This window comes from Dermochelys coriacea, chromosome 2 (assembly GCF_009764565.3).
Source record: "Dermochelys coriacea isolate rDerCor1 chromosome 2, rDerCor1.pri.v4, whole genome shotgun sequence".
In the NCBI taxonomy this organism is placed as follows: domain Eukaryota; kingdom Metazoa; phylum Chordata; order Testudines; family Dermochelyidae; genus Dermochelys; species Dermochelys coriacea.
In genome coordinates this window covers 33,550,108-33,567,093 of record NC_050069.1, presented here as the reverse complement: position 1 = coordinate 33,567,093, position 16,986 = coordinate 33,550,108, and the positions used below count along the sequence as shown (strand labels likewise).

At 39.9% G+C, this 16,986-nt stretch overlaps 1 protein-coding gene across 2 annotated transcripts in view; it reads left to right on the top strand.

Annotated features, from left to right (window-relative positions):
* EMC2 (ER membrane protein complex subunit 2) overlaps window positions 1-16,986 on the top strand; it is a 52,781-nt gene that overhangs the window by 20,736 nt on the left and 15,059 nt on the right. For both annotated transcript variants that reach the window (XM_038389438.2, XM_043507423.1), the window contains exon 5: window positions 3,011-3,068. In XM_038389438.2, coding sequence (XP_038245366.1) covers window positions 3,011-3,068 — 58 coding nt within the window. The remainder of the gene's footprint in view (window positions 1-3,010; window positions 3,069-16,986) is intronic.

The window sequence follows — 16,986 nt, the reverse complement described above, 5'->3', positions numbered from 1 at the left end:
CCCTTTTTGAGATAGTTTAAATCAGCCTCTCAGATCTCCCTGAGAATTTCACAGTCCTTGTCACCATCGTACTCAGTGTATAGTGTATTCCGACTGCTATACTCTTATTGATCAAGCATGGAATTTCTGTCGTTAGAGATTCTGTGGTACAATTTTGATTCATTTAAGATTTTTACTTTGACTCTATGTGTCTTTCACACATGGTGCCACTCCCCCACCAGTGTGACCTATTCTGTCATTCCCATATTTTGTACCCTGGTATTACCTTGTCCCGTGATTATCCTCATTCCACCAAGTTTCCATGATGCCTATTATATCAATATCCTCCTTTAAGCCAGGCACTCTAGTTCACCCGTTTTAGTATTTAGACTTCTAGCATTTGTATACAAGCAGTTGTACATTTTGTCAATGTTCAGTTGCTTGCCTTCATGTGTTATATTTAAATGGGACTCTTTTGCATTTGACTGTTCTTCATTAACTCCTACCTGTACTTTATCAACTTCTTTCCTGTCTTTTTTTTTTTTCTAATATATAGAATTTTCCTTTTAATAAACTCATCCCTAAGGGATGACTCTGCCCGAACCATGTGCTCCACCACACTCATTGGCTTTCCCCCAACCCTTAATTTAAAAAATTCTCTACAACCTTTTAAATTTTACATACCAGCAGTCTGGTTCCACTTTGGTTTAGGTGAAGCCCATCCTTAATGTATTGGCTCCTTCTTTCCCCAAAGGTTCCCCAGTTCCTAATAAACTTAAAACCCTCCTCCCTAAACTCTCATCTCATCCATCCATTGAGACCCTGCAGTTTTGCTTGTCTGTCTGGCCCCTGCTCATGTAAATGAAAGCATTTCAGATAATGTTACCATGGTGTCCTGGACTTCAGTGTCTTATCTAGCAGCCTAAATCTGGCCACCGGGACCTCTGTCTTAACTTTCCCTACATCACTGGTGCCTACATGCACCATGACCACCAGCTCCTCCCAATCACTGCATATAAGCCTGTCTAGAGGCCTTGTGAGATCTGCAACTGTAGTACCTAGCAGGCAGCTTACAATGTGGTTCTCCAAGTCATCACAAACTCATCTATCAATATTTCTAATAATCATATCCTCCATTACTGCTATCTCTTTCTTCCTAATAATTGGGGCTCCCTTCCCTGGAGGACTATCCTAAGTGCCAGAAGATACCATGACATCATGTGGAAAGAGGTTCCCAACTATGATGGTTTCCGTCCATTCCAGCCTGTTGCTCTCCTTCCATGAGTCTTTCATCCTCCTTAATAGCACAGATTCTGTCAGATTGGAGGTGGGATTGCTCTATTATGTCCCTGAAAGTCTCATGTATGTACCTCTCTGTTCCCTGTAACTCCTCTAGTTCAGCCACTCTGGCCTCAGAAGCCTGGATTGTTTCTCTGAGGGCCCCAGAGCTGTTTGTACTGCATGCAAACATATGCAACCTGCCCACAAGGCAGGTAATCGTACATGCTGCTTTCAGTGCAATAAACGGGGTAACTCTGCACTCTGCTGTTGGACTTTTGCCTGCATTATTTTTACTCTTGCAGGGTTGTGTGTGTGTGTGTGTGTGTGTGTGTGTGTGTGTGTGTGGTCTAAGTTTAAACTGTTTAAGTCTATGTGCCTCTCTCTCTCACCTCTCCTGTTCACTAGCTCCTCTGGTTGCTTAGGAGTTGTCTTTTAAAACCCCTGCTCTCCCTGAGTTCTCTGCCCCCTCTTCAAGGGATTCTAAAAGGGTTAGTGATCAAAGGATGGCAGTCTGGAGTCACACCACACTATAATCTTTAATCAAGCAAGCACATGGTAAGCAAGCAAATATAAATGTGGGGGATGACAATTAGTCATCATGGGCTGGCAACCTGGAATGGTTCAGCAGGGGAATGGAGTTCAACCAGCAGTTTTCCAAAACTGACAGTATAGGTACTCAAGCTAATGTCTTGGAGGTGGGGTCACCTTGTGTCACTCAACAGTAACATCTAACTGTCCTCAATAGCAGCAGATCATAGTGATGAGTCTTGAGTGATAAGAACATCCTCTACTAGACTGGAGAATGTGTTGCGTCAAACAGCTGGGCCTGTAGCCATTCTACTTAGGTTTGTAAAGACCCTTGAGAAAACTGATAAAGTATTAGGTAGTATGGAGATTTGAAGAAGTTAAATAGACCCCTCACCATGTAGTTGTAATACAGTATCTACATAGCTATACTGTGTATAGAGCCAGCTCAAGCTATTAAATGGGCTGGATAAAATGACGACTGTTTCTCAGAGATGGTTTAAAACAGTAGAGATATTCATTGCAGCAACATGGGTTAACTTATTTCTTGTATATTTCTAGTAGCACAACTATAGTGGAGTAAATCTGTGTTGTTTTGGTGACTGGAAGGGCTTAATCTAATCTTTGCAATAGACTAGGAGTATGTGTGGTACCTGCGATAGCTTCACAATCCATTATGTTCTGCTGCTTATACTTTACACCATCATAAGAGAAACTTTTAAATCCAAAATGAGACTCTAGAGCTTTGAAATACCACTGCTGTAATGGAGTGGCAAGTCTCTTGTTTTGAGTGGTCTTTAAAATGGCTGTGTGCGCGCATGGTCGGGGAGAGGGAGAATAAAGGGCTTTCTAGGAAACTTAAAAGGTAGAATGAAGAAACAAAGGGCGTATAAAATACCTGCCCTGTTTATGGTGCAATCTAAATAATATCCCACTAAGAACTGCAATTTATTTTTCCATTTATTTGGTGAAACCCAATGCTGCAATCCTTAGTCAAGACTTTCTTGATAGGAGTTTTTTGCTTGAGTAAACCTTTATGTACGGACAGTAAAATTCAACGACTGGTACACATTTTCCTTTGCAGCTATATAAGGTTAGCACAATAACAAGTATAGAAAATGCTATAATGTTGTTACTTAATTATGGAACCAATCAAAAACTTTTTAACCAAACAATTGAGCTGCTTCAGCATTTTCTAGAATTCTCCTCTAATTTCTTTAAATAGGTATGATGATGCCCTCCAGCTATATGACAGAATTTTGCAAGAAGATTCAACCAATACAGTAAGTTAAAAGTTTTCCCTGGAAATAATATTGTTTTAATTTATACTAAACCTTTGCTAATATAAGTGTAGTGAAATTATTAGGTAATTGAGAAATCATTTTTTAAAACTTCCTAGTGTAATTTTCTAGCATTTATTTGTTTTCAGAATTATTTAATTTCCTTTCATCAAAAGGATTCATGGTTGCATTTTCTTTTACGTAAGTTGAATTTTGAGAGCCTGTCACTGTAAATGATAGTCCTGTTTATTGACTTCAATGGGTATGTTTACACTGCGGCTGGCAAGTGAGCCTTCCAGCCTAGGTAGACAGACTCGCACTAGTGGGGCTTAAGCTAGTGTGCTAAAGCTAGCAGTGTGGATCTTATGGATTGGGCTGGAGCTCAGGGTTGTTAAGCAGTCCTGTTGGTGGCAATCCCGTACTAGATAGACTAAAACTAGTCTGTTATGTCTCTCCTATCCCTACCTTCAGTTAATCTTATTTTGAAAATAAAAATTCTGTGAATGTTTGAATTGCACAATACCTTTCTCAGTTTAATAGCTGGAAGACTATAAACTTGCTCTTGAGTCAAACTGCAATTCACTGTACAGTGTGCCCACTTTAAAAAAAAAAAAAAAAAAAAAATCACTGTTCAGAGATTTTGGGCTCCTGGCATCATCCATGCAGATGACGCTTGCAGTCCTGCAATGCTATGTGTTCTTAAGTGTTGCTTAAGTGCTGGTTTTGGAATTACTTTGAAGGACTTCCTTGCTTGAGACTTTATCTTGCCACCTGATATGCAAAATAGTTTGAAAGTGCAAATGATTAACTTTTTCCAGAGCTACCATGCTGGTAGCAGCTCATTCGTGTCTCAGCTGTTGGATAAAGTTGGAAATTACCATGATATGGTAAAAGTATGCTTGGGTCTTTTGTGTGGCAGTTGACTGATTCCAGTTTCTGTTATAATGCATTAAAAAGGGTAGGCAGTATGCCTTTTTAATTTGGTAATGATTTCTTGTTTCTTCTTATTTTTATATTCGTAAACTTCTTTATGTATTCTTAGGACTTAATTCTATCCTGTGGTTTTGTTGTTGTTTTTTTTTTTAAAAATCCACATTATTGCATGACAGTGGTTTGAGCACTAGTGATAGCACCTGTGTATCTTGTGAGCTCTTAGCAAAATTTTGATTCTTTAGATTGATAAAATTTCAGTTACTAGCTTCAAGCATCAATTAAATTAAACTAGTCTTTGTAAAATTTACCCATTTTCCTGGGCTAAGTAATTTGTGTGTTCTTTTTTTGGACAGACAAGTAAAATATCACTAGTCCTGTCTTATTAGTAGGTCATTCCTCAGTTATCTTGGAGGCTTTCACAGGAGTTTTGTAAAGTTGAATCAAAAACTGAAATCCTCCTAATAAGTAGGTTAAAGACATATTAAAGGATATTCCTTAAATGAAATCACTTTCTTTTGTTTTATGGATCCCCTAAATCCAGATGCCCTGCAACTGGTGGCATCTACTCAATGGGATGCCTTAGCACAGTCTCTGATATTTCATTCCTTAATAGTCTGGAAAGCAGAGCCTGTATAATAGAAATAATATGTGGTGTCCTCCTCCTCATCACTGAATATTGTATCTTTCAACATTTTTGTGGACTATAAAATATTTTTTTTTTAAAAAAATGCCAATATTTTAGGGCTTGAGGGGAACCTGGTTTGCAACATCTTGTAGGTGGGCTTTCATCTTGAGTGCTGTTCTGTAAGGATTTGATAGCAGTATGGTGCATGCCTTGACATCATGTGGAATGGGAACTGCAGTTGCACAGGATTTGAATTTTATGGACTTGACAAAGTATTTGAACAGTAGCAATGTCCTGCCATGTTGTTTAAGATATTTGGGACATTTCAGCGTTTGAGTGCTTTTCCTCCCCTCTTGCCCCACGAATACAGTTGAACACTTCACGAATACTACTGAATGTATATGGGGTTTTCTAACCTACAAGCCATTATTTCCTCTTCATATTTTTTTTAATGCTTAATGCAACGTTTCCCCTCCCACCCCCTCCGATAATATCCACAATGTCCTGCCATAAACAAAAGAAGGCACAGCCTTTGGCCAGAACAGCTTATACTCTTGCACTGGAGACTTCTTTAATATGAAAGGATGATGGCTATTTCATATGCAAAATGTGTAGCTAGTAAGATAACCCAAAAGGGCAATACTAAATTATATGTTGTCACATAGTCTTGGCTCCCATTGTTAGTGTTTAGTCACCGATCAGGCAAATACTATTACATGTAAGTAATTTTACACATAAGTCCCATTGAAGTCATTGTGACTGTGTTTACATAGATACTCAAGTGTATTAGTGTTTGTAGGGTTTAGGTAGTAGTCAGTAACTGGATCTTGCATGCAGCAAAGCTCATTGGTCTCTTGGCTTAGCATTGTACATCACTGTGTTTACATAGCCTGACTTGCATCCACTTCGGTATTATGATGCATCTGAGTTCCTTCACTTCCTCTCATTCCAATTTTTTTTCCTCCATAGGTATCAAATGAAACTGTTCTCAGTGGTAAAAAAGCTGTTCTTTACTCATGAGCAGGAAAGATAAAAAGCTTGATGGGAAGCCATTTTGCATAGTTGTTATACATTCTTTCTCCTCTTGAATTGCAACTAAGTTGGACAATGTCCTTTTAACTCATAATTATTTTGTCTTCAGCTCTCAGGAGGCTGATGCCACAGAATCCCATGTACTCTTTCTGAAGATTTGTTCTTTCAGTTTTTGATAGGCACTTACCTGAAAGTATCATACTTGTGTATTCTAGACAGCCAGAGGATTTGCAAGTCATATGTTCACCTTCAGCAATGGATTTCAAACTCTGCTAGCTTTTTTGCAATCCGCTTATTTTCCTTGGTTTCCTATTCATGTTTAAAGGATGCACACAAACATAGGGAAACTGACTACACAGGGATAGTCTGATTTAAAAATAACTCTACACCAACCACTATCAAATGCACAAAATTGGAAAAAATACTTGTAAATCGTTTTTGGAAGAAATGGATCTTGCACGTTATAACAAATGTAAGTAATGTATGTTCGAATAGCATGCTTTTACGTTATATCCCTATTTTCGAGTCAGATTAAATTGTCTTTTTTTTTTTTTTCTTGCAACAATTTCTGGCTCATGAGAACTGGGCAGAATTCTGTCCAGTGGTGAAAAGAACAAAACTCCTTTTGACTTTCTCTAGAAGTCATGCTGAAACAAAGCAAAGATGTTTCTAAAGTATAGTCACATTTTACAAGAATACATCAGCTAGCTGTGTGTTTTGTGATATTCTGCTGAAACTAATGGACAATGGATCTCCATATTTAAGATTTGGGTAGACCATAAGCCTTTTGAAGTATGTATTTTTGGCAAGTGTACTTTTCAGCTGTTTCCAAATGGCGAACATCATCCGAATCTGTGGTTTGTTGGATATTATTTAAATGTATAATTTTGTTTTAGTAAGGAACCATCATGCTTGATGAAATTATCTAATTATGTTTTTCTCCATTAAAAATCCTAAATACATACAGACATTAATAGTGAAAGTATAAAATATTGTAAACTGAAATATTAGAACAGGTGTGTGACATCTTGACTTTCTCAGATTCTGAAAATAGAGGAGGCTCTGCTCAATATAGAGCAAAGTTTGTGGTAGTGGTGTTTTAAAGATAACTGTAGAATAGATTGGGTCAGTCTTGCATTTGAAGAGTGAAAGTCAAATAGAAACTTTTGATAAATTGTAAGGTATTGGAATTATTTGTCGTCTACCTGTTAATTATTTCCATGCACACACGTGGCTGCTGTAGGAAAATAAATGTTTCAGGGTTTTAAAAAAGTAACCATTGCTGAGTTTGTCTTGGCACTCATTTTGCCGTGTAGCAGTTTTTTCTGGTGTGCTGACACATGGAGTTGCTTAGATATATTAAACATTTTTTTTTTCTTGTTTGGCAAGTGCTGTAAGTGAAACAGACATTTGTTCACACAAGTCGTAAAAAAATCTCACACTGCATAGATTGACAGTTTCAGACAACAAGTTGCTTGGGAATTGTACAAAGATTAAGAAATCATTTGTTTTTGAGATCCAGCAGATTTTTTAATTGTGGTAAATGGAATTATGAACTTAAGTTCATGAAATACAAAAGTACATCTTCATGTCAGTTTTTTAGATTTAAAACTTCTGAATTAAGAGAATGACCAGAAGAACTCTTTGTAAGATTGACAGCTAATCTCATTGACCAGTAGAAGCTGGTCCAATAAAAGATATTAGCTCATCTGCCTTGTCTCTAATATCCTGGGACCAACATGGCTACAACAACATGGCAAACAACTATTTTATTGGACTATTTAAGGATGGGGGTTGACATAGGTGTTTAGTTTTGTATAAATGTAAAATCCTCACTTAAGAACATTTCTTTCTCCCTTTAAGATCTCTAGCTGGAAGAAAATTAAGCCACTCAATTTTGGAGCCATGTTTAAAATTATTTTATTTATATTACAGTAGTGACTCGAGACCAGCTGGGATCAGGATTCCACCATACTAGGCACTGAACAGACACAGAATAAGAGAAAATCTCTGCCCTGAAGAGTTAACAATCTAAGGTGTGGCTAGAATGAGAGAGGGACAGGAGCCCAGGTGGGGTGAATACAAGCAGAGGAGGACAGACAGGCTGGGGACACAGGACAGAAGGGTCTAAAATGGCTAAAACCCCATAATGCGGACTCACTTCTAGACCCCAAAACTGAATTTGGGAGTTCAGAGTCTCTGCAATCATCTGCTGTCAGCATATAGCTATAAAACCCAGTGCGCAAAGACTGTGTGTCATTCTCCTCTACGTGTGGTGCACTCTGAAGATAATAGCTTGCTGCTGCTGTCCATTATTGTGTTAACTCTAATGTTAAAGGTCTATCTGGTGGATAGTAATATCTGAACCCTGCTGATGACTCAAGTTTGGAGTCAGTATGGTTCCAAATAGAATTTCTATTTTTTCAGTTTAAAAAAATATTAGGAATTTTCATTTTTTAAACAAACTGTTAAAAGAACATTGAGGGTGCAAAGTTAAAGCACTCTAAAGTTAGGAAATGCCAGAATTAAGGTTACCTGAGCAACCTTAAATCCAGCCCCTTGTGAGTATGCATTATGATCCAGTCTTTTGGTTTTCTAGAGAGGGGTTGTAAATTGTTCATCCTTAGCTGTTTCTGTTAGAATTTTAAAAACAAATAAAATAGTGGAACACCTTTATAAAATTTTAAAAATTTGATTTTTACAAAAACAAAATGTGGGGCCAGATTCAACTTTTAACCTTTTTATTTTATGAAGAATTATTTTATAATGTAGTTCTTAATATCCCCACTAACAAGTTTGAGAATATTATCATTATGTTTTGAATGGTATTCTTGTAGAGCATTTAGTAATAAACCTGATCAGAGTAAGTAGAGTCTATCAGTCTGTTTCCCCTTAGGTGCTTATATACCCCTAATTGCTGTAGTTTTTGAGCATATCAGTCTTGAACATGTATATCCTCATAACACTCCTCTGAGATAGGGCAATGTTACCCCATTTACAGATGGGGAACAGAGAGACGGGTAGATCAGGGGTGGGCAAACTTTTTGACCTGAGAGCCACATCTGGGTGGGGAAATTGTATGCAAGGCCATGAATGTAGGGCTGGGGCAGGGGCTTGGGGTGCGGGGTCTGTGTGGGGGTGCAGTGTGCAGGAAAGGGCTGAGGGCAAGTGGTTGGGGTACAGGAGGGGGCTCAGGGCACAGGGTTGGGGTGTAGGAGGGGTGCAGCAGGGGGTTGAGAGCTCAGGGCAGGCGGTTGAGGTGAAGGAGGGGGCTCAGGGCAGGGGTTGAGGTGCAGGAGGGGGTTGGGGTGCTGTCTCCGGCCCAGCGCCGCTTACCTCAAGCGGCTCTGGGGTGGCAGTGGCGCGCAGCAGGGCTAAGGCAGGCTCCCTGCCTGTCCTGGCCCTGTGCTGCTCCTGGAAGTGGCCAGCATGTCCGGCAGTGGCTCCGGGGGTGGGGTGGGGTGGGGTGGGGTGGGGTGGAGCAAGCGGCTCCGCCGCACATTGCCCTTGCCTGCAGGTACCACCTCCAAAGCTCCCCATTCCCGGCCAATGGAAGCTGCGGGGGGCAGTGCCTGCAGGCGAGGGCAGAGCACAGAGCCCTCTGTCCCTTCCATCTCCCTCAGGGGCCACAGGGATATGGTTCTGGCCACTTCCGGGAGTGGCGCAGGGCCAGGGCAGGCAGGGAGCCTGCTTTAGTCCTGCTGCACCATGGGGCTGGCAATCCCCTGGGCCAGATTGAAAGCCCTCCCCTGGGCTAGATCCATAAAAGGATTTAGGCATGTAATTGCTACTTTAGGCACCTAAATAAAAAAAAATTAGATTTTCAAAACCCTGGCTCAGCAACCACCTAAAGCTATAGGTGCTTATGTTTCCACCAGTGAAGTCCCTAAGATGTCTGAATTTCTGCTGATTGGGCATGTGCATAGCCACCCTAGTTGTGATGCCATCAGGATACTTATCACCTTGGCTCCGGCAGTATCCTCAGAGTAAGTGTTCCCCCTCCTACCTTGCTTGCAGGCCCAATCTGCTAAGCATTCTCAGAGGCTGTCTAAGAACATGCCTACTGGATTGGGCCCCACACGAAACACAGAGGACTAGGATGTGTTAGTGCTTTCCTTATGCCCTAGAGCCCAGTGGTTAGAGCATTCATCAAGGATGTAGGAGATCTGGATTCAAATCCCTGCTCGGAATCAAGAAGTGGAGATTTGAAGCACAGTGGGTCTCCCACATTATCTGTGAGTGCTCAAACCAATGAGCTATTCAGTATAACAGGGCCCAACACCACCACCACCTGATCATCCTCCTCTTTTTGTGAGGAGAGTGCTGACCTGGCTCAGGCACTTGACGTCAGGAGAGAATTCATAGCTCTGAATCCAGCCCAGAGTTAGCTGCCTATTCCCTTCCAGAGGCAGGGCTTGGACCCCACCCCTCTCCTTCCATTTCCTATTAGCTAGTTTAAGCAGCTCCCTGCTCAGCATGCAGGCTTCTTTGAATCTTGTTCCTAGCCACCTAACTCTCCCCATGCATTGTATAGAGAGCTTGGGTGCCTAACTTGGGGCTGAGGATTCCACTGGGCAACAAGGCTCCTGAAGTTAGGCATTGCAATGCTGAGCCTAAATCCCCTTTGTGGATCTTGCATTAAAAAACATGCCCAAGGTCACACAGTCTGATGGAGCAGAGATCTGAACCTGGATGTCTCAAGACCCGGACTAGCACTCTAAACACGGGACTAACCTTCCACTGTAGGTACAACTTTTCTCTTATACTTCAGCTCAGCTAATCAGAAGATTAAATTAGATTGACAATAGGCTGTATCTTCTAGCAACAGCTATGCTCCAGTGAAGAAGGCTGCATTTGACCAGAAGTCCAGCCTTAGCCCTACCTAAGGGAACAATCAGAAGTCTGTGTTTGGGTAGAATTTCCACATTATTCTTGGCATTTTCTACACTCTGGGCCCTCTTCAGCAAGTTATTTGCAAATGTGTCTAACTTTAAGCATAAGTAGTTCCATTGACTTCGCTAGGACTACTTGTGCACTTAAGTACCTTGCTGAATCAGGGCCTAAACAGGGTATTTCCATCCAAACACAGGGTTCTGATTTGGTCCCAGACCATCCAGGATTTTAAAAATAAACTCCACTAACACCTTGGTTGCATGTTCATGGAAGCAGTACATGGATATGACCATGTATGTTTACACTTGTGCCCCATTTTGCTGGGAGGTGGCTGAATTCTGCACAACCTGGATGTAGTTGATGTTCTGTGGGAACCCAGGTACTATGCTGCATCCTTAGGATCTCAAGGCTATGGATAACTTCAAAAAAAAAAAAAAAAAAAAAAAGCAGGTATATATTGCCTTCAGTAGTTAGTGCAAACACAGCCTCTGTTCAGTCCTCAGGTTGCCTCCCACTCCCAACAAGCACAGCTACCGTCTTGTTTATTTGAATCACAGCTGCTTCACTTCCATCCAGATCCGTACTTCTGTCAAAGACATGGAGAGTAATGAGACTGTAGAAACTGGGTGTCATAGATCTAAGTAGGGTTGCCAGTTTTGGTTGGCTGTATTTCTGAAGGTTTCATCACACCATATAATCTTCAATTAAAGATTTATCTTTAATTCCTGGAGACTCCAGGACAATCCTGGAGGGTTGGCAACGTAGATCTAAGGGTCATCAACATGTTGACAGTGCTGCAGCCCAAAATGCTCTCTGCCTCCCTTAGTGGCTTTACATACTTTGCAACAGGAGGAGGTCAGGTGGGATCCTGAGGGTGCCTTTGTGGAATAGCAGCAGTTTGTCCAACGTATGCTCTGAGGGAAAGGAGCAAATCTACTAGCCCGGTGGGAGTGGGGGGTGGCATTTAGTAACATCTGTAAAATTCTTGTTCCCTCTTATTTCTGCCTTGTTTTTTGCGGTTTGAAGAAAATGATCTGGTCTTTAGTTTCAAAAGGTTACTACCCCTTTTATAAAAATGAATTTGACCATGGATAAAAACAAAAAAATTCTTGATTTTTGCTTTGAAGAATTTCATTACTTTTATAGTTCACAAAATTAAATTCTGTAACATTGAAACCAGTTACACAAAATGTGGAACTGTTCCTTCATGTAAGAGAGTCAGTAACTGCAAATCCATTTCCTGGTAATATCTCCTTCCAACCATGAAATTTAGAACGATCTCAGACTCTCTTGGTATGTTTTTACTAATCAAATGCAGAAGTTGATAGATGCTCAAATCCTCTCTTCACTTTTAGTCTACTAAATGCTAATTAAAAAGAATCATGACAAATGGAGGATTAGTTCTTGAACCAGAGTGGGGATTATTAGTTTTTAAAAGAAATAGCTTGGAAAGGTTCATTGTTTAATAAAGAAATATGTGACATTCTAAAGCACCTTAGCCCATATGACACTGATTATAGTATGTGTTTCTTTAAGATGACATATTTCTTTTCATTAAAATCTTGGCTTCACAGAGTTAGCCAATAGCTGCTCCAGTGTTTTTTGTTTTAAACTCTGAGAAATTGATAGGGGGAATTCTATGTCATAGGTTCTGCGTGGCCAAGCAACAGATTTCTTTTCAATGACAGACATTTTCGTCCTGTTCCTGAAACTCTTCTTCAGTTGGAAAGGAAAAAATAGCCATTTGTATGTCAAACTTGTTCTTATAATCTTTTTTTGCTGAGATATAAAGAATATGAAGTACTTTTTCAGGTAAATTCAAACGTAGCTATAGGGGTGTCAGCTTTTATTTTTCTACTTCCATAGCTGCTCTCATTTTTAGAATATTTATAATCATAGTATGTTTTTGAGATTGCGTTGTAATTAAAATTTAGATTCTTTTGGGACAGTTTTGGGTGAACATGTACTGTGAAATACTGAAAACCCAAATCTGAATTAACTAAGTGAGATTTGTAGATTCATTATTTTTTCAGCAATCTTTACCTTAAATCTATTGGGTTTTACTTTCCCTAACTAAAATAATGCCTAAAATGCATGATAATTATAAACTGTCTGTATAACCACTGCCACTGAGGATGGTATTCAGTTGGATGTGTGGAACAAATAAATGTCAAGTCTTTTAGAATATAACTGCTATTTTTCCCTTGTATGCAAAAGTACCATTAATAGCTTTTGTCTGTCAATTTGCATCTAAGTTATATCTTTCAACGTCATACATGCAAAAACAGAGAATCTTGCTAATAGTGTAAATAATAATTACTTATCTGTCTTCAAGCCTTTACTAAACAACGTCATGACATTTGGGAGATAAAGGAATACAGTAACTCCTCACTTAATATTGTAGTTATGTTCCTGAAAAGTGCTACTTTAAGCAAAACGATGTTAAGTGAATCCAGTTTCCCCATAAGAATTAATGTAAATGGGGGGAGTTAGATTCCAGGGAAATATTTTTCACCAGACAAGATTATAAAATATACATATACATAGTATAAGTTTTAAACAAACAATTTAATACTGTACAAGCTATGATTGTGAAGCTTGGGAGAGGTGGTGGAGTCAGAGTGTGGGATATTTTCCAAGGAATGCCTTACTGCTAAATGATGAACTAATGGTCAGCTGAGCCATCAGGGGTTAACAAGTTGTTAATTTAGCCTCACACTCTATAAGGCAGCATGAATGGAGGGAGGAGACACAACAGACGCATGGCAGTGGCTGCAAACATTCCCCGTGGAACCTGAAGGTGATGATGAACCCAAGCTATCCCACTGGAGTGCACCACTCACTCCACTTTCAAAAGTGCCGGGAGGGGGGAGGGGGCGTGTGAGAGAGAGAGAGAGAGAGAGAGAGAGACGTGTGCATTACCCCTTTAAGTATACTGACGCCACTCTAAGTACATTGCCTTTTTAAGTAGATCAGCAAGTTGAGACAACAGCTGCTGCCAGCAAGTTCCCTCCGACCTGACCCCTGTCCTGTCCTCCGCGCTCTGTGGAGACAGGGTACAGGAGCGAGGGGAGGAGGACATTCTGACATCAGCACCCCTCTTCCCCTGCACTGCCTGCACAGCAAACGGGAGGCTCCCAGGAGCAGCTCCAAGGCAGAGGGCAGGAGCAGCACACGGCAGTGTGGGGAGGGACACCTGAACTGCACAGCAATTGATAGCCTGCTAGGTGGCTGCCACACAGGGAACTTGGGGTGCTGCCGGCCCACCCTTGTTCCTAGCCCCCACCAGCTAGCTCCAATGGGCTGCTCTTTCTGCAAGCAGTGGACAAAGCAGGCGGCTGCCAAACAATGTTATAAGGGAGCATTGCACAACTTTAAATGAGCATATTCTCTAATTGATCAGCAACGAAGCAACATTAACTGGATCACATTAAGTGAGGAGTCACTGTATAATTCCCATTTCACAGAGGACCAAACTGAGGCACAGAATGACTTGCTGCTCAGGGTTGCAGCGGGAGTATAAATCAGAATGAGGATTAGAACACAGTATTGCCCAAGATCACGATTTTCATGTAAGTCTTGTGTTACTGGTGTTTTTTTTTTTCCTTAAGGCCCGAGCTGTTAGTCTTGTTGATTTACATGAGGATTTCAACTTTTTTGGTAAACTTTCTAGCCCTCATAGTTGCAGAGAAAAGGTTGAAAACATGACCTGAGTGCACTCTAAACACTCTTCAACTAGAGGACAAATAAAAGCAAAAATGTATTTTGAATTTTTGGTTTTCTAAAAAAATTAAATCTCATGATTTTATGGCCTTGATTCATGGTTTTTTTTTGTTGTTGTTGTTGTTTTTTTTTTTTTTAAATACTTCAGGTTGGCAGTGCTGAACACATGAGTATGTGAACTCCTGGTCCAATATTCAGACAATTTCCCTTTTATTTTGCTGATGGGATTGAAAACCTTTAGACCTATTAATAGAAAACTTATTAAAGTCACACCCTCCTTTCAAATCCTTCCCAACAATTTTAAATAGTTTCAACAAAATAGCTTCAGTAAAATACATTAACTCACCAATTTCTTTTACTCCATGCCATTTTAAAAGCACTTTGCTCTTCCAGGTGCTGTGCTTTCTCTGTGTAATGCCAGTACAGCTCTTAAATGTCCAGAACTCTCACTTAAGCTGAGAGTTGCCATTTGTAAGTAAGACGGGACATTTTATTCAACATTTTCCCAAAAGGTGACAGGATGTTGCTTTAAAAATCTGAATTGTTCTGTTTTGGTTTTGGGGTTGGGGTTGAGTGATTGGGAAAAATATTAGAAACAGAAAATTAAGTGTAGTGCTCAAGAGGCTTGGTGCAGGTAGGAGCAGGGCTTGTGGGGAAAGAATGTCTTCAAACCACGCACACAATTCATCTCAGACCTGAATGCTATGCACTGTTGATTCTGGAGCCTGCTAATCATTCCAGATCGTGTGATCATCTGATGTGACTAGATATCCAGTAGATGCTAGTCGCAGATGATCAATTTATATTTGTGTCCTAAAAAAGGTGTAAGGTTTCCAGAAATAGGTGGCTTGAGGTCTGAATGGTCTGTGCTGTCTAGAAGAACACTGTAGTCTGTGAATAGAACTGTAACAGCTGAGAGTCTATTTCCAAACTATTCTGGAAGGGCCTACTTTAACCGAAGGAGCTTCATTCAAAAGAAACTCTAGAGTTAGCTCTCTGCTCTGTATGTTGTTGCCAATGAAGTTGTTGGATGTGTTGGTTGGCTTGTTGTATTAAACGGCTAATTTAAATTCCCAAGCAGTTTTGTTTCTGTTCAGTCTCCTGATTTTTTTTTTTTCTTCCTTCACGGGCATTAAATTAATACCTGTTTTGAGAACATTATCCAAAAGCCCCCTTTTTTTAAAATGGGGGAATATAAGAATGTGTTTCTTTTCTTTTTGTGGCTACAGAACTAAGTTCTGTTACTGAGCAATTTATTTATTTTTGTTTTAAATAATAAATACACCTATGCAAGGCTGTATACATAATTAATACTACAGCAAAACCCTACCATCATTAAAATAATTATTCAGAAATTCGGTCAGCCTGTCACAAAAAATAGCTCCTTTCTCTGTAGGTCTTCATATGTCATAACCAACAGATTAAACTCCCCTCAGAGGCCCCTGGGCAACCAGTGCAGATCCAAAGCATGGGTGTTATGATGCTTGCAGCTACCTTGCTCAAGAAGCAAGCTATTGTGTTCTGCACCGTTTTCAGTCTCCAAATAGTTTAGAGTAAATGTTGCATCTTACGATACAATATTACACAAATTATTCCTTTTGTTGCAAATATAGAGACAGTATTCCTTTCAAATGGCGACAGCATATCCTAGTGGATAGACCAGTAGACTAAAACACAGCAGATCTAGGTTGTAGTCCCAGCTCTGCCACTGGCCTGCTGGGTGACTTTGGGTAGTCTGTGCCTGAGTTTCCAGATCTGTAAAATGGGGATAATGATACTGACCACCTCTGTAAAGTGTTTTGAGATCTACTGATGAAAAACAGTACAGGTATTATTATTTTATTTTATTAGAGACAGCTAAAATAAAGACATCTCTGTAAACTGACAGTTGAGCATGTTAAATACATTGTTTTTGTCTGTTACCTTTGTTTGTTTCATCACAAATATTTTTAAATCACCTCATTATACAAATTTTAAAAAACTTAGGAAAATGATATACAGTATGTTGCTGTTGAGTATAACTAATGCTAGAAATTTTCAAAGCCAATTGGGGATTTAGCTACTCAACTCCCATTAAAAGTAGAAGTATCAACATTATTACCCAAACTGTAGTTAGGCCAGGAAACATGGATTAACACGACTGCTCTTGTGAATAGACCTATCACACTGATCATGTCCAGTTCCTCTTCAGATCCCTTTGGTGGCTTCCTCTATCTCTGAATTAAATTAAAGTCCCAAAGCACAATGTCCTTGTTTTCAAGAAAGAGTACTTGTGGCACCTTAGAGACTAACAAATTTATTTGAGCATAAGCTTTCGTGAGCTACAGCTCACTTCATCGCTCATTTCATAGCTCACGAAAGCTTATGCTCAAATAAATGTTAGTCTCTAAGGTGCCACAAGTACTCCTTTTCTTTTTGCGAATACAGACTAACAAGGCTGCTACTCTGAAACTTGTTTTCAAGATCCCACATAGTTTGGCTTTTGTCATTTAATTTCCTCTTTGTTCTGTCCTAGCAGCCTGCCTCCATATCGTAGAGTTTCCTACCTGAGCTAACCTTCACCCAGACCTTGTTAGCAGTGCTTTCCGTTTTCCAAGTCACTCTTCAAAACTCCTTTCTAGCATGATGCCACAGACCTTTGTCCTCTTGGTTTAAAAAAAATAAGATTAGCATTTTAAAATAATCTTGTGGAACCTCCAACATGTATGCATTACT